Here is a 24,833-nt window from a genome sequence, read left to right as displayed (position 1 = left end):
GCCGATCATTAATCTTTGGAAGTTGAATTTCCACCTGTTATATTTGCAGTCTAACGTAAAGGGCCCACGACCAATTATCTTTGTATATACTACGTACCTCTGTTTCTAAATATAAGAATTTGAACTGCCAAAACATATTATATTTAGGAACATAAGGTGTATATAAGCGAAAAATGAGCTCAAGTCGGATGTTATCCGGTGGTATTGTGCCAAAAAATTAGGATATGATTCCTTTCCTAAAGAACTACTGCCGTTATTTCTTTTGTTCACCACAAAAAGGAAAATATTCCAACGAAAAAAATTACATTTCCTTTTGGACCGATATTTACAGGAATATTACAAGGAATGAAGGAAACCATGAGAAACAAGCCCATGCATATATAGCACACACACGAACAGTAGCCCTTTAGCACGTACGCACGTATCTAGCTAAGCAATACTCCTACCCGACTAAGTTATTTTACCGGAGCCGGGATGTACCGGCAAGAGATCCACCGTTCGTCACTGCTTCTAGATTGGTGTGAGTGGATCCCACGTGATTTTCCTTTTCGCGTCTGTTTCTAGGATACAAGCATATACGAACCGGAATACTGGATGGACCCACATCAGTTTGTCGCTCCCACATCAGTTCCACGCCGGCCGCTGCTCTCTTCCACATCTCTCTCTCTCTCTCTGGTCAACGCCGGCCCCTGCTCTCTCTCCGTCGTACGGCGGCCGCTGCTCTCTACCTACTACGCCGGCTGGAGTCAGTCTCCCTCCTTGAGTAACCAATCCCCTACCTCGACAAGCCGCCGTGGAAACGGACTCCCTCGCCGGATCTGACGAACAGTCAGGACGCGGTGCAGTGCCTCTGTGTTGCCGCCGGTAGCGGATCCCCGCGCCCCGGTGCCCACCACCGCCTCCCTGGTCCTCACTCTGGACTTTGGAGATCCAACCGGAAATCATGGGATACACCCCAAGTCAACCAGATCCAGTTGTCGCCGACGCGGACGAGGAAGCAGGTCAGGATCCACCGAGGTAAGCACAACTTCCTTAACATCTCTTTTTTTTAGAACATGGACGTCAGGGACGTCCGGTTTTAAATTAATAAAGCCCACAACATAGGCAGTGTATGACAACCACATAACCAACACACGGCATCAGACAAAAGACGAGCAGGTCTTGGAAACAGCAACCGGAGAAAGAATAAAGTACGTTACAAGGCACGTCCGGCCTAGCGAAACGAGCACGCAGGCTCGGCTGAAAGTACAACCAAAAGGGGCTGCCTATCCCTATGCGATAGCAGACGGCGCGGACGACGGAGCGCGGGACTCGGCGTAAACTAAGCGAAGACGGCAAAGAGCTTGGTGATGAAGATCAGAATCCTGTTGTCTGCCCAGCGGTGCCCATTGCTGCAAGAAAATGATGCATTTGAAGATAACGTCAGCGGGATACGAGGGAAATACGCCCTCGATAGTAAACTTGTTACGAATATGCCAGATAGCCCATAACATGGTCGCCGCACATGTCCACATGACCCGACGAGCCGGGCCATGAACCAATGACAAAGAAGACACTAGCGCGGCTCGGGAGCGGGGATCCCAATCCACCCCCGCGGCCTCACGGACCGCGCTCCAAGCAAAGCGCGCCAAAGAGCACCGGAAGAAAGCGTGGTTAGCATCTTCCGAAACCCTACACAAAGCACAAGGGCCGGAGGCGGGGCCGTTGCGCTTAGCAAGGTTGGTAGAGGTAGGAAGGCGATCTTGGCAGAGTTGCCAGAGGAAGACCTTGATCTTGAGAGGGATTTTAGCCTTCCAAAGCCCCATGGCAGTCGAAGGGACCTGGCCGCGGGTAAGCTTTCTGTATAAGGAATTGACAGAGAATTTGCTAGAGCTCGAAAGTATCCAAGAGACCGTGTCCGCGGAGTCCGACAGGCGAACATCCGCGATCAAATCCCGAAGGCGGTCCCACTCCGCCATTTCCGTCCCCGATAATTCTCTTCTGAAGTTGAGGTAGGGTGGGGAGGAGCTAAGAGCCGAATCAACCAATTGGTTGGGCTCGACTGCAATGGAGTAGAGTTGGCGAAACTCCGACCATAGGGGTTGTTGGCCAATCCAAAGGTCTAGCCAAAACCGCGTGGAGCGCCCGTTGTTAACCCCATACTTCGCGCCCCTGGCGAAGAAGGGTTTTAGGGCTTGAATGGAGTTCCAGAAGGGGGACCCACGAGAGGCCGCCTCGAAGAAATTCCCATTCGGGAAGTATTTCGCACGGAGGAGGTCGATCCAGAGGCCAATCTCACCCTGAGACATCTTCCAGATCCATTTGCACATGAGTGCAATATTCATCAGCTTGGAGTTGATGATCCCAAGGCCCCCCTGGGCTTTAGATCTGCAAACGGCCTGCCATTTGACCATATGGTATTTCCGTTTGGGTCCCGCTCCTTCCCAAAAGAAACGGGACCGCGGGGTATCCAACTTAGTGTGTACCCCATCCGCCAGCAAGAACAAACCCATGGCGAACATAGGTAAGGATGAGAGGCTGGATTTGGTTAAGATTAGTCTAGCCCCTGAAGACATAAATCTACCTCTCCACGGACACACCCTGCCCGCTACCTTGGAGGTGAGAGGTTCCCAATCGGCGATCGAACATTTCTTCGCCGCGATCGGGAGGCCGAGGTAAGTGAACGGAAACTGGCCAAGTTTGCAGTTAAGCAAGTTGGCTACCCGCTGACTTTCGGCCGCGTCCATCCCTATGGACACCACTTTACACTTGTGGAAGTTGATTTTAAGCCCCGACATGAGTTCAAAACACAACAGAATGGCCTTGACCGTTGCGATACTGTGTGTGTCGGGTTCGAAAAGGAGGAGTGTGTCATCCGCGTATTACAGGTGTGACACACCCCCCGGGATCAGGTTGTCCACCACATCCGCGTATTAACATCTCTTTCTCTGTACTTCCTGATTTTCGATTTGTGCTACATGATTTCAGCTCCCACCCTTGCTTCTTCATCAGATGGACAGCTCCCCATGCTTGTGAATTTGAAATATACTAAATGTTTCAGTTATGGAATCCACCAAAATATTCAACCAATGGAAGGGAAGGTGTCAAATTGAAATTGATGTGAAGATTTGAAGCAGATTGTGTGATATATGTCACATTGTTGTTCCGACATTGAAATAAATATGTAGATATGTGGAACTGCTATGTGATGTGAAATGCAGATTTGTGAAACTAATATCCTTGATGTGAAATGAAATTGTAATTGGAATGGTTTTTCTTAAGAGTGTTTTTTAGTGTAATCTGAACTGAAATAGTTCTTGAAATATAAACTGGTATTTCTTAAGAGTGTAATTTGAAATATAAACAAAAATATATGAAACTACTCGTCTGAAATATATGAAATTGGTGTTTCTTAAGAGTGTAATTTGAAATATGAACGTAAATATATGAAATTACTCGTCTAAAATATATGAAACAGGTATTTTAGGAGTGTATTTCGAAATCTAAACGAAAATATATGAAATTACTCGTCTGAAATATATGAAACTGGTAGTTTTTAAGGGTGTAGTTAGTTCTTAAGTGTGATATGTACTGAAATAGTTTTTGAAATTAAACTGAATTTTTTGTGACACTTCTGAAATAATAAATTTCACTCTTTTTGAATAAAAATGAATTTGGAAAAGCTGAAATCACCTTCTAATTTTTTTGAAATGATAATTTCACTCTTTTGAAATACTAAGTGTCAGTCTTTTGTACAAATATGGTAATGAAATTTGTTTTTTGGAAGGACTGAAATCAGTTTTTGGTGATTGAGATAATTAGTTTCACTCGCAATGAAATATGGCATTGGAATTGGAATAACTGAAATCAGTTTGTAGAAAGTTAAAAATGTTTATGCTACTCTTTTGAAATACTAAGTGTCAGTCTTTTGTACAAACATGGTAGTGAAATTTGTTTTTTGGAAGGACTGAAATCAGTTTTTGGTGATTGAGATAATTAGTTTCACTCGCAATGAAATATGACATTTGGAATTTTAATAACTGAAATAAGTTTGTAAAAGCTTAAAAATCTTTATGCCGCTCTTTGAAATACTAAGTTTTAGTCTTTCGTAAAGATGGTAGTGAAATTTGTTTTTGAAAAAATTGAAATCTACCTTTAGGTTCAAATAAACAGTTTCACTCATTGTGAAAAATGACATTGGAATTATTCGAATAAATGAAACCAGTTAGTAAAAAATTAAAATTGCTTATGACACTCTTTTGAAATACCAAGTTTCACTCTTTAGTGAAATGTGTTTTTGAAAGGATTCAAATGTTTTTTAAGAAAACAAATCAGTTCTATGAAAGTTGAAAAATAAATAGTTTCACTCTTTTGGGAAATATGAAACTATATAAATTAGTTTTTTTGAATGTGTGGAATTAGATTAAAAAAGTGAAAATTCTATTTATCAAACTATTGAAATCAGTAATTTGAATGGAATAAGTTTCATTTGAAATTCAAGTATGTGTTTTAAAAGATTTTAAATTAATTTAAAGTGGGAGAGGTTGATCCTTTGAACAAAATAAGCTGACCTTGCTATGTATGTGCTTCTGTACATGTGTGAAGTGTACGTGTCTCAGGCCTGCGTGTAAAGCGAGTGTTCTGGTTGAAATCACGTGCGTGGCCCAGCAGGTCAAATCACATGGGTGGGTCCAAGCTGATGAAATACAGAGGCTTAAATGAAGGAAATAGTGGAATACATAGATACAACTTATGACAACTTTTGAGGTGGCAAGATTTTATTGGTTGGAGAACCACCGGTAGCTACCGGCTCCGGTAAAAAGGACTTTGCGTACTCCTACCATATTCGTATCCACCGTCGATCGCCATGACCGGCGCCGCCGCCACCGAGCTGATGTTTCCAGCCCTGCGCGGGGCACTCCTTCTCCTCCTCCGGCGTCCGCGCTCGGCCGGTGATCGGGTCCCACCTCTTCCAGATCGACGGCTACAAGCTCGTCCACAGGATGGTCGACGGCCCCATCATGTCCCGCAAGTTCCGTGTCGGCGGCCTCGAGTGGCGGGTGGCCTACAGCCCAAACGCCTACGCCCATGGCCGCTTCGTCGGCGCCGGCCTCCACCTCGCCACCCCGAACCACACCGGCAAGGACCTGTCAGCCATGTGCCAGCTGAGCGTCCTCGACCGCGCGGGGGTGCCGGCTTTCAGCCGCCTCATCGAGCCGCGCGATCAGATTTACAGTTACCGGTTGTGGTGGAGCGCCGAAGCGGACGACTTCGTTAGCAAGGAGGAACTCCTGAAGTGGGTGGAGAACCACGTCGACGACGACCGCCTGCACCTCCGCTGCGACGTCCTCGTCCTCCGGATGCACCGTACCCCGAATCTCACGTCTTGAAAGGGGGACACTTGAAAGGCTTATGTTTTCGTAGTAGAGTAAATCTTTTTAAGTAGTATACAGTATAATATTTCCTTTCGCTTTTGTCTTTCATGTTTTCGTCCAGGGCTACGTCCTACGTGAAAGGCTTATGGTCTAGATATCGCTCCTCTCTTGGAAAAAAAAGGACATGATGTGAGTTTTGCTATTCTGATTATTTCTACTCCCTCTTATCCATATTACTTGTTGCTAAAACATCCGTGCCAACAAAACCCAATATATTAATTAGAAATTATGTTCTTATAATCATCAAAAACAACAGCCACAGTCGGAAGGATTGGAATACGCGAGAGAGATTTTGGATTTGGGGACAACATACAGAAGTTTTCTTTACGATGCATACAATAACACGGCTTTTCTTCATCTTTCTCTTCCTTTTATTCAGTGGCTACAGAGATCACTGACAAGCCGAATCATGCATGCGAGACATGGCCAATTTTTCTTCGGAATCAATAACTCCCAAACGCCTGTATTTTAGGATTTGGGACCAAATGTCCTATGGACCATTGGATCAAATCACGAATCTTAAAGCATGTCTGACCAGCCACGTCATTGTTTTTTTTCGTTTGGAAAAACAGCAGGTCGTCCCGAACGTCTCGTCCTTCTACAACCGCACTACTCCTCACCCACCACCCCACTTACAAGCAAACCACCCACCACTTTCCCCTCCATGGACGTGCACCGGCCCCGGCGACGCGCCTCCAGACCACCCCCGGCGATGCGGCCCGCACCCCAGCACGGCGACGCGCCTCCAGATCCGCCTCCCCCGCATCAAGCCCAGCGCCGGCACTGGGGGGCGGCGGCCGCGGTGCTCGGTGAGGCAGACCTGCACCAGGGGGCGACGGGCGTGGTGTTCGGCGAGGCGGGCCCAGAGTTGGGGGAGATGGAGGGGGGAGAGAGGAATGGAAGGGGGAGGAGAAGAGGCACCGCGCGAGGCTCCACCGGTGTCCCCCGCTGGATCCTGCTCCTCCGCATCAAGCCCAGCGCCGGCACAGGGGGCGGCGGCCGCGGTGCTCGATGAGGCGGACCTGCACCGGGGCCGGCGGGCGTGGTGTTCGGCGAGGAGGGCCCAAAGCTGGGGGAGATGGAGGAGGGAGAGAGGAATGGATGGGGAGGAGAAGAAGCGCCATGCGAGGCTCCACCGGCGTCCCCCGCCGTGTCACCCCACGTCTTCTGTCACTTTCATCTCTGGCAAGGCGAGCTCAAGGGAGGCGAGGCGGATCGGGACAGGGGGCAGCGCTGACCGGGTGACGACGCTCCACTCAAAGGCTCGGAAGGGTTGCGCCAGAGACAGGGCTTCGGCCACGACGCCCGTGCTCGCCTCCTGGACATCACCAGGCCCCTTGGTCCCCTTCGATTCGATCCTGCGTGCCGCCGTACACCATCGTTGCTATCGGTGAGCATCCCCAATCCATCATTCAGTGACATATTGTTGTGATTCTTCTTATCTCTGTATGTTGCCGTTGTGTATGTGTAATGAACAGAGCCATTTTTAACAGAGTGTTGATATATATGCGTCATTGATTTGGGCAGCATGTTGAGAGAAAAATAATTCTAAGTTGTTATCAGAAAAGTTGCCATGGCAATTTTGTAGAGTGGAAAATAATTCTGAGTTGTTATCAGAAAGTTGACATGGCAATTTTTGTAGAGTGAAATAAAATTCTAAGTTTTTATTAGAAAGTTGCCATGGCAAATTGTAGAGAGAAAATAATTCTAAGTTAGTTATCAGAAAAGTTGCCACGACAACTTAAGATGCTAAAAACATGGCAAAGTTATAGTACATGACAAAGTTGCCATGGCACTTAAGATGTTCAAAAACATGGCAAACTTGCCATTGCAAGCTTAACTATGTGCAAAAACATGGCAAACTTCTTTTAATTAGGTTTGTTCAAAAACATGGCAAACATGGAAAACTTCTTTAATTAACATGTTCAAAAACATGCAAACTTGCCATGGCAAATTTATAGATGTTCAAAAACATGTCACTTGCCATGGCAACTTAAGATGTTCAAAAACATGGCAAACTTGCCATGTCATTTTAAAATGCTCAAAACCATTTGCAAACTTGCCACGACAAACTAAAGATGTGCAAAAACATGGCAAATATACTATTTATACCACGACAAATTGTTCATGAATTATTTAATTTTCCACATGCCCATGGATATTTCGTGGGACCATGGTAAATTTAGTTTATCAATCATGGCAACTATAGTATATGCATCATGGCAATTTTTAGTGTATCAACCATGACCATTTTTATTTTAAAATTAAGTCTATGCATCATGGCATTTCTTGCTTTCTGGACCACGACAAATTTAGTTAATGGCCTGTGGCAACTATTTATCTATGCACCACGACAAATTTAGGGCATGTACCATGGCATTTTTTTCATTTTAAAATTGGCCATGACAAATTTCCTTTTTAGACCACGACAAATTTAGACCCATGGGAACTATAGTCTACACATCATGGCAAATTTTATGTATGCACCATGACATTTTAAAAAAATGACCATGGCAAATTTGCTTTCTAGACCACGACAAATTTAGGCCCATGGCAACTATAGTCTATGCATCATGGAAAATTTAGAGCATGCACGATGGCAATTTAACTTTTTTGAATTAGTCTATGTATCATGGCAAATTTTGTTTTCTGGACCACGACAAATTTAGTTAACGGCCCATGACAACTATGATCTACGCATCATGGCAAATTTCTTTTAATTAAGTTTGTTCAAAAACATGTCAAACTTTTTAAATTAAGATGTTCACAAACATGACAAACTTGCCATGGCAACTAAAGATGCTCAAAAACATGGCAAACTTCTTTTAATTAAGTTTGTTAAAAAACATGGTAAACTTGCCATGGCAACTTAAGACGCTCAAAAACATGGCAAACTTCTTTTAATTAAGTTTGTTAAAAAAACATGGTAAACTTGCCATGGCAACTTAAGACGCTCAAAAACATGGCAAACTTCTTTTAATTAAGTTTGTTAAAAAAACATGGTAAACTTGCCATGGCAACTAAAGATGTTCGAAAACATGGCAAACTTGCCATGGCAACTAAAATCAGTATTTTTTATAGATGTGTTTTCTCCATGGCAACTAAATGCATTTTTTGCCTTGGTTCCGAAGAATGTTTGCCATGGCCATTACATATTAGTTTGAGAAGACGACAAGTTTTGTTCTTTCCAATTTGTTTTTCCACGGAAAAATGTTTTGATCCTCTAAAATTCGTCTTGTCATGGCGATTACATGTACGATATCATTACAAGTTAAGATGATTTCTCCATTTTTTTAAAAAAATCTATGTGTTTAGAGAAACATTTTTTTTCACGATATCTATTTTTTCATATGTTGCCATGATGGCAACTTCGTAGTGTAAACTTCATTTCTTTTCCCATGTTGTATCCATATATATGCAAACTTCATGGCAACTTTTCGTAGTGTAGACTTCGTAGTGATGTCAACTTGATGTGGTAGTGCCATTGTCATATCTTATTTGAAGAATGTTACCATGGTTACTTAAGATGCTTATTTGCCATGGCAAATTTCTTGTTTTCGAACATGGCAATTTTTATGTTACACCCATGGCAATTTTAGATCTTTTTCCATATCCAAATAATCATTTTAAACCATTGCAAAGTTATTTCCTGCTACCATGGCATTTTTATTGTCTGAAACATGGCATTTTTTACCTTTGTTAACCATGGCAAACTGATTTGTTAATGTCTTTTTGTTAATGAAAGTGGATCAGCAATCATAGCATTTTTACACTAAACTTTTTTTTGGTTTTGAAGGCAAGGAGTTCATTTTTCTTCTTCATTTTTTTTACTGTTTTTGTTTTTTGTTTTACTTTTCCTGATTTTTGGGGCTTTCTATTCACACCTGAGAAGAGGCCCAGCAAAATGGGCTATTGGGGCCTTTTTCAGATCGTGCTGATGGGGATAGTGTTGGGGAACGTAGCAGAATTTTAAAATTTTCTACGCATCACCAAGATCAATCTATGGAGTCATCTAGCAACGAGGGAGAGGGGAGTGCATCTATATATCCTTGTAGATCGCGCGCGGAAGCGTTCAAGAGAACGGGGTTGATTGAGTCGTACTCGTCGTGATCCAAATCACCGATGACCTAGTGCCGAACGGACGGCACCTCCGCGTTCAACACATGTACAAATGGGAAGACGTCTCCTCCAACTTGATCCAGCAAGGGGGAAGGAGAGGTTGATGAAGATCCAGCATCACGACGACGTGGTGGTGGAAGCAACGGTGATCTCAGCAGGGCTTCGCCAAGCTCAGGGAGAGGGAGGAGTGTCACGGGAGGGAGAGGGAGGCGCCAGGGGCTAGAGTGCGGCTGCCCTCCCTCCCCCACTATATATAGGACCCCTAGGGGGGGCGCCGGCCCTAGGATATGCAATCTTCAAGGGGGGCGGCGGCCAAGGGGGGTGGAGTGCCCCCCAAGCCAAATGGGGCGCCCCCACCCCTAGGGTTTCCAACCCTAGGCGCAGGGGAGGCCCATGGGGGGTGCACCAGCCCACTAGGGGCTGGTTCCCCTCCCAGTTCAGCCCATGGGGCCCTCCGGGATAGGTGGCCCCACCCGGTGGACCCCCGGGACCCTTTCGGTGGTCCCGGTACAATACCGTTTCCCCCGAAACTTTCCCGATGGCCGAAACTTGACTTCCTATATATAAATCTTCACCTCCGGACCATTCCGGAACTCCTCGTAACGTCCGGGATCTCATCCGGGACTCTGAACAACTTTCGGGTTACCGTATACTAATATCTCAACAACCCTAGCATCACCAAACCTTAAGTGTGTAGACCCTATGGGTTCGGGAGACACGCAGACATGACCCAGACGACTCTCTGGTCAATAACCAACAACGGGATCTGGATACCCATGTTGGTTCCCACATGCTCCTCGATGATCTCATCGGATGAACCACGATGTCGAGGATTCAATCAATCCCGTATACAATTCCCTTTGTCAATCGGTACGTTATTTGCCCGAGACTCAATCGTCAGTATCCCAATACCTCATTCAATCTCATTACCGGCAAGTCACTTTACTCGTACCGTAATGCATGATCCCATGATCAACCACTTGGTCACATTGAGCTCATTATGATGATGCATTACCGAGTGGGCCCAGAGATACCTCTCCGTCATACGAAGTGACAAATCCCAGTCTCGATTCGTGCCAACCCAACAGACACTTTCGGAGATACCCGTAGTGTACCTTTATAGTCACCCAGTTACGTTGTGACGTTTGGCACACCCAAAGCACTCCTATGGTATCCGGGAGTTGCACAATCTCATGGTCTAAGGAAATGATACTTGACATTCGGAAAAGCTATAGCAAACGAACTACACGATCTTTGAGCTATGCTTAGGATTGGGTCTTGTCCATCACATCATTCTCCTAATGATGTGATCCTGTTATCAATGACATCCAAGGCTGTCAGAATCGCGATCCTGTTATACGATTCTACGACTTTACGATCCAAACTAACCCCTACGATTCTACGATTTTAGTTCATAGAATCTACGTTTATACGATCCTGATAGTGAAGATTATATGATTTGCGATCCTACCATCGGAGCTCCGATCCGATTCAAAATCGCGATTCTGACAACCTTGATGACATCCAATGTCCATAGTCAGAAAACCATGACTATCTCTTGACCAATGAGCTAGTCAACTAGAGGCTCACTAGGGACGTGTTGTGGTCTATGTATTCACACATGTATTACGATTTCCGGATAACACAATTATAGCATGAACAATAGACTATTATCATGAACAAAGAAATATAATAATAATCATTTTATTATTGCCTCTAGGGCATATTTCCAACAGTCTACCACTTGCACTAGAGTCAATAATCTAGTTACATTGTGATGAATCGAACACCCATACAGTTCTGGTGTTGATCATGTTTTTCTCTAGGGAGAGGTTTAGTCAACGGATCTGCCACCTTCAGGTCCGTATGTACTTTACAAATATCTATGTCTCCATTTTGAACACTTTCACGAATGGAGTTGAAGTGACGCTTGATATGCCTGGTCTTCCTGTGAAACCTGGGCTCCTTGGCAAGGGCAATAGCTCCAGTGTTGTCACAGAAGAGAGTCATCGGGCCCGACACATTGGGTATGACTCCTAGGTCGGTAATGAACTCCTTCACCCAGATTGCCTCTTGTGTTGCCTCCGAGGCTGCCATGTACTCCGCTTCACATGTAGATCCCGCCACAACGATTTGCTTGCAACTGCACTAGCTTACTGCCCACCATTCAAAATATACACGTATCCTATTTATGACTCAGAGTCATCCAGATCTGTGTCGAAGCTAGCATCGACGTAACCCTTTACGGCGAGCTCTTCGTCACCTCCATAAACGAGAAACATATCCTTAGTCCTCTTCAGGTACTTCAGGATATTCTTGACCACTGTCCAGTGTTCCATGCCGGGATTACTTTGGTACCTTCCTACCAAACTTACGGCAAGGTTTACATCAGGTCTGGTACACAACATAGCATACATGATAGATCCTATGGCCGAGGCATAGGGGATGACACTCATCTTTTATCTATCTTCTGCCGTGGTCGGGCATTGAGCCGTGCTCAATCTCGTCCCTTGCAATACAGGCAAGAACCCCTTCTTTGACTGATCCATTTTGAACTTCTTCAATATCTTGTCAAGGTACGTGCTCTGTGAAAGACCAATGAGGCGTCTCGATCTATCTCTATAGATCTTGATGCCTAATATATAAGCAGCTTCTCCAAGGTCCTTCATTGAAAAACACTTGTTCAAGTAGGCCTTTATGCTTTCCAAGAATTCTATATCATTTCCCGTCAACAGTATGTCATCCACATACAATATGAGAAATGCTACAGAGCTCCCACTTACTTTCTTGTAAATGCAGGCTTCTCCATAAGTCTGCAAAAACCCAAACGCTTTGATCATCTCATCAAAACGAATGTTCCAACTCCGTGATGCTTGCACCAACCCATAAATCGAGCGTTGGAGCTTGCACACCTTGTCAGCATTCTTAGGATCGACAAAACCTTTCGGTTGCATCATATACAATTCTTCCTTAAGGAAACCATTAAGGAATGCCGTTTTGACGTCCATTTGCCATATCTCATAATCATAGAATGCGGCAATTGCTAACATGATTCGGACGGACTTCAGCTTCGCTACGGGTGAGAAAGTCTCATCGTAGTCAACCCCTTGAACTTGTCGATAACCCTTAGTGACAAGCCGAGCTTTATAGATGGTCACATTACCATCCGCGTCTGCCTTCTTCTTAAAGATCCATTTATTTTGTATGGCTCGCCGATCATCGGGCAAGTCAGTCAAAGTCCATACTTCGTTTTCATACATGGATTCTATCTCGGATTTCATGGCTTCCAGCCATTTGTCGGAATCTGGGCCCGCCATCGCTTCTTCATAGTTCGAAGGTTCACCGTTGTCTAACAACATGATTTCCAAGACAGGGTTGCCGTACCACTCTGGTGCGGAACGTGTCCTTGTGGACCTACGAAGTTCAGTAGCAACTTGATCTGAAGTTTCATGATCATCATCATTAACTTCCTCTCTAGTCGGTGCAGGCACCTCAGGAACAATTTCCTGAGCTGCGCCACTCCCCGGTTCAAGAGGTAATACTTCATCAAGTTCTACTTTCCTCCCACTTATTTCTTTCGAGAGAAACTCTTTCTCTAGAAAGGATCCATTCTTGGCAAGAAAGATCTTGCCTTCGGATCTGAGGTAGAAGGTATACCCAATAGTTTCTTTAGGGTATCCTATGAAGACGCATTTTTCCGATTTGGGTTCGAGCTTTTCAGGTTGAAGTTTCTTGACATAAGCATCGCATCCCCAAACTTTTAGAAACGACACCTTAGGTTTCTTCCCAAACCATAATTCATACGGTGTCGTCTCAACGGATTTTGATGGAGCCCTATTTAAAGTGAATGCGACAGTCTCTAAAGCATAGCCCCAAAATGACAGCAGTAAATTGGTAAGAGACATCATGGATCACACCATATCCAATAGAGTGCGATTACGACATCACTGTTGGGGAACGTAGCAGAATTTTAAAATTTTCTACGCATCACCAAGATCAATCTATGGAGTCATCTAGCAACGAGGGAGAGGGGAGTGCATCTACATACCCTTGTAGATCGCGCGCGGAAGCGTTCAAGAGAACGGGGTTGATGGAGTCGTAGTCGTCGTGATCCAAATCACCGATGACCTAGTGTCGAACGGATGGCACCTCCGCGTTCAACACATGTACGGTTGGGAAGACGTCTCCTCCAACTTGATCCAGCAAGGGGAAAGGAAAGGTTGATGAAGATCCAGCAGCACGACGGCGTGGTGGTGGAAGCAACGGTGATCTCAGCAGGGCTTCGCCAAGCTCAGGGAGAGGGAGGAGTGTCACGGGAGGGAGACGGAGGCGCCAGGGGCTAGGGTGCGGCTGCCCTCCCTCCCCCCACTATATATAGGACCCCTAGGGGGGCGCCGGCCCTAGGAGATGCAATCTCCAAGGGGGGCGGCGGCCAAGGGGGGTGGAGTGCCCCCCAAGCCAAGTGGGGCGCCCCCACCCCTAGGGTTTCCAACCCTAGGCGCAGGGGAGGCCCATGGGGGGCGCACCAGCCCACTAGGGGCTGGTTCTCCTCCCACTTCAGCCCATGGGGCCCTCTAGGATAGGTGGCCCCACCTGGTGGACCCCTGGGACCCGTCTGGTGGTCCCGGTACAATACCGATTACCCTCGAAACTTTCCCGATGGCTGAAACTTGACTTCCTATATATAAATCTTCACCTCCGGACCATTCCGGAACTCCTCGTGACGTCCGGGATCTCATCCGGGACTCCGAACAACTTTCGGGTTACCGTATACTAATATCTCAACAACCCTAGCGTCACCGAACCTTAAGTGTGTAGACCCTACGGGTTCGGGAGACACGCAGACATGCCCGAGACGACTCTCCGGTCAATAACCAACAGCGGGATCTGGATACCCATGTTGGTTCCCACATGCTCCTCGATGATCTCATCGGATGAACCACGATGTCGAGGATTCAATCAATCCCGTATACAATTCCCTTTGTCAATCGGTACGTTACTTGCCCGAGACTCGATCGTCGGTATCCCAATACCTTGTTCAATCTCGTTACCGGCAAGTCACTTTACTCGTACCGTAATGCATGATCCCGTGATCAACCACTTGGTCACATTGAGCTCATTATGATGATGCATTACCGAGTGGGCCCAGAGATACCTCTCCGTCATACGGAGTGACAAATCTCAGTCTCGATTTGTGCCAACCCAACAGACACTTTCGGAGATACCCGTAGTGTACCTTTATAGTCACCCAGTTACGTTGTGACGTTTGGCACACCCAAAGAACTCCTACGGTATCCGGGAGTTGCACAATCTCATGGTCTAAGGAAATGATACTTGACATTCGGAAAAGCTATAGCAAACTAACTGCACGATCTTTGAGCTATGCTTAGGATTGGGTCTTGTCCATCACATCATTCTCCTAATGATGTGATCCCATTATCAATGACATCCAATGTCCATAGTCAGGAAACCATGACTATCTCTTGATCAACGAGCTAGTCAACTAGAGGCTCACTAGGGACGTGTTATGGTTTATGTATTCACACATGTATTACGATTTCTGGATAACACAATTATAGCATGAACAATAGACTATTATCATGAACAAAGAAATATAATAATAACCATTTTATTATTGCCTCTAGGGCATATTTCCAACAGATAGTTCGGGATGGAGGGGTTTCGTCTCGAACCTTTTCGTTCGGTAAAAGGTGCATCCCCGAGCGAACGAGTCGTTCAGTCTGGTGCTCCTCCAGGCTGAACGGTCGGCACTTATCTATGTCCTTTTTCTTAGGCTTATGCGTGGCAGCCAAAATAATTTTAGATTGGCCTGTCAGAATAATGTGGGTTGGGGGGGGGCAGCTTAGTTTTCCAGCTACCCATAAGCCCCAAAAGAACTGACTCTAAGCTACCGCCTCCGTCGCAGCTGATCTGTTCACGTCCCGACGTTCTACGGTGCTATGTGACAGTGGTCAACGTGCAAACCTTTGCCATGTCACAATTATTGAAACATAAACTTTTTCCATGTAAACGGAAAACCCCTGGCATGGCATGAACCTGAATCGGCTAAGTTTATTGCAACAATCACTCCCTAAACTTTGTGTCCAGGGTTCATCTCTATCATGCTACACCCTCTCGGAGATCGTTTATCTAATCATTGACAATGGTAGATCCAAGAGTATATCTGTTATAATCATGTAGCAAGGGACCCAAGAAAAATATAAATCCATACATAATCTGGTCATAAAATGGCGATTCGTTGCACCACAAGAAACACATTGAAAATTACACTAGATGGATTACAAATCACATAGGATAGCTCATGTGATATTTTTATTGAAGAACAAGGGAGAGAGCAAGCCACATAGCAGGAAATTCGCGGGGGCATGCATGTGCGGACCCACGCCCCACAGCAGCCTTGCCCGGCTGCATGATTGCCTCATGATCCACAAAGCCATTCAGTTCCACATGAGGGCACACCACATTTTAAGTTTGGTTTTTTGAAACCTGCTATTTTTGTCATTCTTTGTATCAAGTTTCAACATTTGAAACTTAGCAAAGTTTTTAAAAATCACCAAAAGATATTCAAAATGGGTCTTATTTGAAAGGCCTTCGTCACAAGAAATATCAATATGAAAATTAAAAATAATTTGGACTTTCAATTCCAAAGATACGAAAATTTGAAAATCAAAAGCCAAAAGAAAAATGGAGTTAGAGCCTCCTCCCCTGCGTCCACAAATCCTCTCTGGCCACATAACTACTATTATGGACCCATAGTACAAGGAGCACTACTCACATGTGATCATCAAAGCAGCAAGGTCAAAAAAGGCCTCGGAATTGGATTGTTTCAGAACGTGTGGTGGTGGTGGTGGCAGAAATGATCCTCGATAATTATTTTTAGGATTTTTACAGGTATATAAGGACACGAAAACCGAGAGGCGGTGGAGGGGGTCCCTAGGGGCACGTAACCGCACGACATGACCCAGCCCTAGGTCGCATGGGAGCCTAGGGTCTCCCTTTTGGTGGCCCTCTGGCTCATGGTGTCCCTCTAGTCTTCAATCTAAGCGACGTATTTTTATATTATTTTATTTGCTCCCTAAAAATAGTTTTTACCACACCGATGGGCATATAAAAGTAGCATATTATGTCAAAATGATGAAGAATTGTAGTAACCTACAATTTTATCGAACTAAGCACTAGAATTGTAGGTTAGTCCGATAAAATTGTATAAAAATGTGTCAAAATGATGTAATAACAGTATAAAGGTAGCATATAAGGAAGCAACCTTTCTTCTCCAAAATGATGTAATAACGGTATAAAAGTAGCATATAAGCAGCTTATTTTGGCAGCTACCCATAAGCCCCAAAAGAACTGACTCTAAGCTACCGCCTCCGTCATAGCTGATCTGTTCACGTCCCGACGTTCTACGGTGCTATGTGACAGTAGTCAACGTGCAAACCTTTGCCATGTCACAATTATTGAAACATAAACTTTTGCCATGTAAATGGAAAACCCCTGGCATGGCATGAACCTGAATCGGCTAAGTTTATTGCAACAATCACTCCCTAAACTTTGTGTTCAGGGTTCATCTCTATCATGCTACACCCTCTCGGAGATTGTTTATCTAATCATTGACAATGCATGGTAGATCCAAGAGTATGTCTGTCATAATCATGTAGCAAGGGACCCAAGAAAAATATAAATCCATACATAATCTGGTCATAAAATGGCGATTCGTTGCACCGCAAGAAACACATTGAAAATTACACTAGATGGATTACAAATCACATAGGATAGCTCATGTGATATTTTTATTGAAGAACAAGGGAGAGAGCAAGCCACATAGCAGGAAATTCGCGGGGGCATGCATGTGCGGACCCACGCCCCACAACAGCCTTGCCCGGCTGCATGATTGCCTCATGATCCACAAAGCCATTCAGTTCCGCATGAGGGCACACCACATTTTAAGTTTGGTTTTTTGAAACCTGCTATTTTTGTCATTCTTTGTATCAAGTTTCAACATTTGAAACTTAACAAAGTTTTTAAAAATCATCAAAAGATATTCAAAATGGGTCTTATTTGAAAGGCCTTCATCACAAGAAATATCAATATGAAAATTAAAAATAATTTGGACTTTCAATTCCAAAGATACGAAAATTTGAAAATCAAAAGCCAAAAGAAAAATGGAGTCAGAGCCTCCTCCCCTGCGTCCCACAAATCCTCTCTGGCCACATAACTACTATTATGGACCCATAGTACAAGGAGCACTACTCACATGTGATCATCAAAGCAGCAAGGTAAAAAAGGCCTCGGAATTGGATTGTTTCAGAACGTGTGGTGGTGGTGGTGGCAGAAATGATCCTCGATAATTATTTTTAGGATTTTTATAGGTATATAAGGACACGAAAACCGAGAGGCGGTGGAGGGGGTCCCTAGGGGCACGCAACCACACGACATGACCCAGCCCTAGGTCGCATGGGAGCCTAGGGTCTCCCTTTTGGTGGCCCTCTGGCTCATGGTGTCCCTCTAGTCTTCAATCTAAGCGACGTATTTTTATATTATTTTATTTGCTCCCTAAAATAGTTTTTACCACACCGATGGGCATATAAAAGTAGCATATTATGTCAAAATGATGAAGAATTGTAGTAACCTACAATTTTGTCGAACTAAGCACTAGAATTGTAGGTTAGTCCGATAAAATTGTATAAAAATGTGTCAAAATGATGTAATGACGGTATAAAAGTAGCATATAAGGAAGCAACCTTTCTTCTCCATTCAGGGTCTATCCGAAAGAGAATCCAGACCTTTTCCTCAGACAGTGGGAATGCATTTTCTTACTTGATTGACATTGACAGATATGTGTACCACACTGATGGGCGAGCGATGGGAATTGAACCCGCATATGGGGGATTCACAATCCACAATTTGAGCTAAACAGAAAATCCATATCTCTCTCATTTCCATTCTGGAGCATCTTATCTTAAGTTTCCTATTTATCAAAGAAAAATTCCATTATCAGCTCACTCGAAATAGTACGCCCCTCTACTAAAGTGGGTTGAAAGGCATCGTGCTGTCTAAGGATGCAATCTAATAGATCGTTGTTCCTTGGTAACCTCTAGTTTGAGGGAAACTACTGAAATTGAATCAGCTTGCAATAGTCCGATTAGTTCCCCAGGCGGAAAAGCCTCCTGCACAAGATCCGAAGCGCTTCTCCCGATGGACTTAAGCTCTTATGTAGTATATACACACCATGCTTATAATAGCTCTTGTTTTATGCCGGCGCCAGAAAGAGACAAGCTCAAAAATGTAGCGAGGATCATCAACTCCAAAGAAATTATATATAAAAGCCCATATTTTTTTGCCACTAAACAGTTAAAGAAAAGATGTTGGATAATTTTCACTGCAGTACAAAACTAATAGGTGGGATCATGTACATGTATTTATTTTGATGTATTATCTTTGGTTAGACTAGATGATACCCCGCGCGTTGCTGCGGGACTTTCTGACTTTCCTGAGTAGTTTATTTGGAAAATGTATATTGAATAAATGAAAAGGAAATATGGCTTAAAATGTTTAATAAATACATTTGCATTTGAAATGGGATGTTAGGTTACCAATGGAATATTGATATTTACATTTGAAATGTTGGAACAAATGCATTTTTTGCACAAATATACAAAAAAAAATCTCTCACGATCATGGATTCCTCTCCTCAATAGTTTCGTTTGCTTCTAATAGCATTGAATCAATTCTAGTACACTTGGCTGGCCTATAGTGACCTCAAGTGAGACATCTGATCACATGATTGTTTAAATTCTTGTAGCCAAGTATTAACCACTATAAACATAATGCACATAGGAATTAATTATGGTCATAAGATAGTAATGGTAAAGCATTGAAAGACGTCATGTCTTCAAGCAAGACATGAGCTGCCAATTGAGATATATGTTCAAACATCCCAAGGCACCATGAATAACATAAAACCATATAGCTCTTAAAATTGCTAAGGAACTTGTACTGTACCAAAACAAAACTAAAAGAGATTAAATATTTATAATGGAACGATAACTATTTCTGAAAGGCTTATAACTGTATATTGTACCTTGGCCGGAAGATCTCCTACTCAGATGCTTTTATCTTTTCTATTTCTAGGGAAGTAGCAATTAGGAGATGGGTTGTCCTTGTCATTGTTGATTCTTGAAAGAATCTAAAATGGAAAATAAATTTAAGGAAAAATAATTGGGAAAAGTTGGAGAATGGATTCTTCATATTTACTCTGAATATCTTATTCATAACCACTCCATTAAGATTGACGATGGGTAGAAGTTGAAAGATCTCCTAGTAAAGTGAGCCATGACGGTGAGATAACATTTAATTGCACAACTGGAATGAAAATTTTAAACATGAACTATGTAAGATATAGCATGTAGCGAGGGAAACAATATGCAGGCTTCAGTAATCGGTCAACAATCTATAATGTAATCACTTTTGTAGTTTTGGTGTTGTGCATGACAAAATAAATTATGGAAATCCAACCCTCCATGTACCATAATCATCTATGTTCCATTATTATGATGTACAAAATCAAATAGCGCAATTTAACAACAGTCGGAAAGAACAATCAATAAACGTGCATTGTTGGGATGGCAAATAATGCAAACATTTATTCATCCATGAACAAATTTGCAGAAGGCATGGCAAAAAAAGAATTAGTGAATCATACGGTGAGTAGAATATGATAGTAGATCATTAGAATAGTCCATTGAGATATCAAGAACGACCTGATATGAACCGGATGCCATGAAATCAGATGGAGGCAACAACGGGCCCAGGGAAATCCAAATTTATCCAGAGCACTATAACTTGTATGAGAGAAACATACATGAAGGGAGCAAATAAATTACATAGATAGGTTAATTTGAGAGAGATAAATATAATCAGGGATTAAGATAATGGGTTAGTTACCTTTTCACGTGCAGGGTCCTCGACACAATCGAAGATAGAAGTATCATGGTAACCTTATATCACTGAACATAACAGTACATCCTTGCAGTAAAAAAATATCACAAACCATGGCCCAGACCACAACCATTATCCTCTATCTAATCAGAGGTTTCAGCAGGTTCTAAGACGCTCGCAGTTTATTCTCACATGTACGGTACTTTTAATCAATAACTGAACCAAGATGTGTCGTCTTTAGGAGGGATCACTCCTTGTGCTTATCTGTCGTAATTTCGACAACTTTCGAACAAAATGTATCTTGTTTCACATTACTATTCTCAGATCCATGCAAGACTAATGAGAATGGACTGGAAAAAATATGTTCACCATCCTTCAGTTGTTGACCGATATGCTGAAGTAACTGGTGGCATAAATACATGATAATGACTGAAACGCAATTGCAGAATCTGCACAAAAAGTAACCTACAAACATTAAGATGTTTCGATTATTTAGAGATACATTTAGAACACACCAGTAATTATAAATAGAATATGTGTGGAGCGACAAAGAAGATTATGTATGACATACCACCAAAGGAGATTTGAGCATTTTGCCAAGGTAATTTCTTCAGAAGTCTTCTTTAGCAATGAACGATACTGCAGTTTGTGCAAAATTAATGCAATCCCGCTAACAAAAATGGTGGAAGATGAGTTTACCTGGATATTAACATCGCTTTCTCAAAGGGATCCAGTTGAATGATTTACGTAAACTGTAGAGCAAATTAGAATCGACTATATGTGTATGGAGCTCCCCACTATATTTACCACACTGATCTACCCTGTATGAATATTACTGATTTTTTGTTTATCTTCATATTACATGCAAAGCTCCGATGCAAAGCAATGTTCCTCCATACACATAAGATGTACAACAGCCATATCATGTCAAGTTTTAATATCTCGGACACAATTTTACACAATTCTGCAACTTGAAACTTTCCAAGAAAGAATAGCATAACCAAATAACACTACAATAGCAGAAGCATACAACATCACAAAAGGAGATACAGCCAATCCAAAAGCAAGTTCAGGGAGAGGGAGAAGAGGAAGAGATGCTCACGCTCTTCTTTCAGGTTGGGCTTGCGGGCGTTGATGGCGGCAGCGAGGAGGCGGGGAGGCGATCAGACTCGACGGGCTCGATGTGTGATGGCAACTCCTCATGGCCCTTGTAGCAGAGGAACACGGGGCACTCGTGGAAGACCTTCCAGGCGTGCTCCTCCTTCCCAAGCTCCTACAACTGGAACCCGAACTCCTCCAGATTGGGGGCCATGGCGGGAATCGCCACGTCCAAAGCGTCTGAGGCCACCGATGCTAGGACCCAGAGCAGAGCAATGGCGTGTGCATAGACTGATTCAGTTGTGCTTCTCGACGATCTGGTGGGCAGCAATGGAACCGCGGCTCGGTCCAGGCAGAGGAGAGGGATTGGGAAAGGGAAAGATGAGCTCGAGAGGGAAGGGGAAGTTCTGTAACCGATTAAGCCAAGAAAATTAGTGGGGATGGGAAGAAAGAAAATTGGTGGGGATGGGCAGAGGTGGTTGTCGTGGATTTGGAGAGGCAAAGAGGCAGAAGGAAATCAAACAGTTGGTACTTGGTAGACTAAACGTGAAACGCACCGGATCATTGATAATGGAAGATGGAGCATGCCCGCTTCAATTAATTATTGGAGTTTAATCACATAATTCGTGGGAAAAATGCTGAGATAGCATGATGCTGATGTGGTGAGGCTGCAAACCAAATGATGAGGTGGCATGATGGTGATGTGGATAGTGTGCATGTTGAGAGAATTGTAGTAGTGGGGGTCAACTTCTTAAGAATGTAAGATTCGTGTTATTAATCAATAGCCAAAGGAACACATGAATTCACTTCGGACATAGGATTTCCCGAAACCAATCACTCAAAGTTGAAATTAAGCCACCAAAGTTAATGGTCTCAAACAACATGACAGTGTATTATCTAGAAAAAGATACCATCGAAATAGGAGCATCATTACCCTCATACAAGGGAACATAACTAACAAAATCAACCAATTGACATAGTACGGACATGCCCACTTTATTCGCACACCTACCCAAAGTAAGCTTCATATTGACCCCATCCCAAACCTAGGACAAAGTATAAGGTTGCAAATGATAAACATGTCCCAAAATTTGGTGTTAGGGGAACAACCCCCATCCCAAAGATCATGCTAGAAGCTAATGTTTTCGCCATCACCCATAGTCCATCTGTAAGAGCATCTCCAGTCGCGCCCCCAACAGGCCCCCTAGACGATTTTTCAGCGCCGGTGCCAAAAAATTGACCCAGTCGCGCCCCCAGGAGCCTGTTTTTCGCCGGTTTGGGCCGAAATTGGCGCCGGCGGACCCAGGCCGAACCCGGCGCGCTGGGGGGCGCCCGGGGCGCCGGGCAAGTGTTTTTGGCACGAAAGAACGGCAGGCCCGCCGCGTCATCGACCCCCGGGCCTTGTCGTCCTCATCGCCTCGGTTTCCGCGGGGAATCAATGCGAAGGCTGCCGCCGGTCAGCCTTCCATTGATTCCTCACGGGCGGCGCGACGACCCCCCCTCTCCTGCCCCCGCGTACACACGGCGCCCACCCCCCTGCCGCTATAAAGCAACGCCTCCCACTCGCCTGTGACCACACACCGCCCACAGCCGCCGAGCTCTGCATCTCCCCCCGTGTGCAGCCGCCGCTGACGCTCGTCCCTCTCTCTCCCCGTGCCCAGCCGCGACGATGGGCGAGCGTTTCCCCGGAGATGGCGCGACGGCCAATGGCTTCGGCCGCCGCACGTTGCACGAGTGGGAAGCCCAATTGCTGTTCTAGGCGAACATCCCGGCGCCTCCCAACATGCGCGCACCGGGGCGGTGGAAGCTCAGCGCCGGTGGCATCGCCATCCCCCCACTGCCCGACGTCGACATGCGCCCCGACTACTTCGCCATGAGGTCAATCAGGTGCGGGCATCGCTAATGGAGGAGCAGCGGGCCCTCCCGCAGTACGCCGCCGGCGACCACGAGGCGTGGGCGGCGTACTTCCAGCACCGGCAGGCGCAGCGGCTTGCCTCCACCAACGGGGGGCCGGTGGTGCGGGGCACCAAGAACAGCGAGGGGCGTCGCCTGTGGTGGGGGCGCCCCCAGCCGCATGCTCCACGCCGTTCTCCGGCACCTCGAGGGCGGCAACGACCCGCCGTTCAAGTACCCTGCCGCCCCGGTCCGGAGCGGTGGCCAATGGATGCCGAGGAGGACGGCGTCCTCTTCTTCCTCCTCATCCCGCTCCTCCTCACACTCCTCTGGGTCGCCGGCGCTGTTCAGCGTCAAGGCCGAGCCCGCGGAGACGCCGCTCGGCCGGCGCACCCGCAGCGCTGACATCATCATCAACGAGGGCGGGCGCGCCTCCTCCTCGGCCCCTCCCCGCTTCGTCAAGCCGAAGACGGAGCCGGCCGCCGTGAAGACGGAGCTCGAGCTCGCCTCCGTGAAGACAGAGCCATGGCTCGCCGTCGTGAAGACGGAGCCGGGGCTCTCCGACGAGGCGGCCTTGAAGTGGGCGCGTGAAGACTGGGCGCGGACGGAGCTGGAGCGCCAGTGCCGTGCTTATGAGCAGTTCGCCGCTCGGCGCCGGGGCCGCAACGAGGGGGGCGTCGTCGTCCTCGACGACGACAGCGACGAGGACGCGCCGCCACCGATCTGCCAGGGCGACCCCGGGCAGGGGTCCAGTAGGGGTGGCTGCGTGAAGGAGGAGATGGACGACGATGGCAACGGCGATGGTGGCGACGGTGGCGACTTCGCCGTGCTCAGCGCGTTCTTCGCCCCGTAGTTGCGGCCTTTGTTTTTTTTTTAGTATTTTCAGTTTCCTATGTAAAAAACTATTTAAGCGGCCTAAGTAATGTCATGTTCGCCGAATTTTAGCTGAAACTTTGTTCCGTTTGCCGGATTTTAGCCGAATTCCTTTTCAAAAAGTATTAAACACGCCTTCTGGGGGCGACCCTGGGGCCGGCGGCTGGGAACCCGAAAGCCCCCAGGCCGATTTTAGCGCCGGTTCGCCCCCAGGCGGCGATTTTACGAGCCGCCTGGGGGGCCAACGGTTGGAGATGCTCTAAAAGGTCCTAGAAGCATTGAAACCCAAGTAACACTCTTCCAAAGAGGAGAACCATTGCCAAGGTTTAGAGAACAAAAAGGTAGAGTAATATATTTAAAATCCAAAATCCTTTCCCAATCTTTATCCCCACTCTCAAAATATCTCTTACCCAAGAGGCAAGTAAAGCCATGTTAAAATCCCCAGATTAGAGACACCTAGACCACCAAATTTCTTCT

The 24,833-nt window shown here is 45.4% G+C and overlaps 1 protein-coding gene and 1 long non-coding RNA gene across 2 annotated transcripts; both read left to right on the top strand.

The window, feature by feature from the left end:
- Nucleotides 1-605: 605 nt before the first annotated feature.
- On the top strand, nt 606-3,247 carry LOC125556453 (uncharacterized). The gene is made up of 2 exons (XR_007305097.1): nt 606-1,017; nt 2,968-3,247. It is a non-coding gene; the product is annotated as an uncharacterized LOC125556453 (long non-coding RNA).
- Nucleotides 3,248-4,982: 1,735 nt separating this feature from the next.
- On the top strand, nt 4,983-5,369 carry LOC147972395 (uncharacterized). The gene has a single exon (XM_087524319.1). It carries the CDS (start codon nt 4,983-4,985, stop codon nt 5,367-5,369), a length of 387 nt encoding a protein of 128 aa, XP_087380445.1.
- The last annotated feature ends 19,464 nt before the right edge of the window (nt 5,370-24,833 follow it).

Source organism: Triticum urartu, chromosome 5A, assembly GCF_056163025.1.
Source record: "Triticum urartu cultivar PI428250 chromosome 5A, HENAU_Tu73, whole genome shotgun sequence".
NCBI lineage: Eukaryota > Viridiplantae > Streptophyta > Magnoliopsida > Poales > Poaceae > Triticum > Triticum urartu.
Note: the sequence above shows the minus strand (reverse complement) of the source record. Positions and strands in the feature narration are given on the sequence as shown.

Excerpts from the sequence above, each read along its gene's own strand:
- LOC147972395 (XM_087524319.1), top strand. The coding sequence starts at position 4,983 with ATGGTCGACGGCCCCATCATGTCCCGCAAGTTCCGTGTCGGCGGCCTC.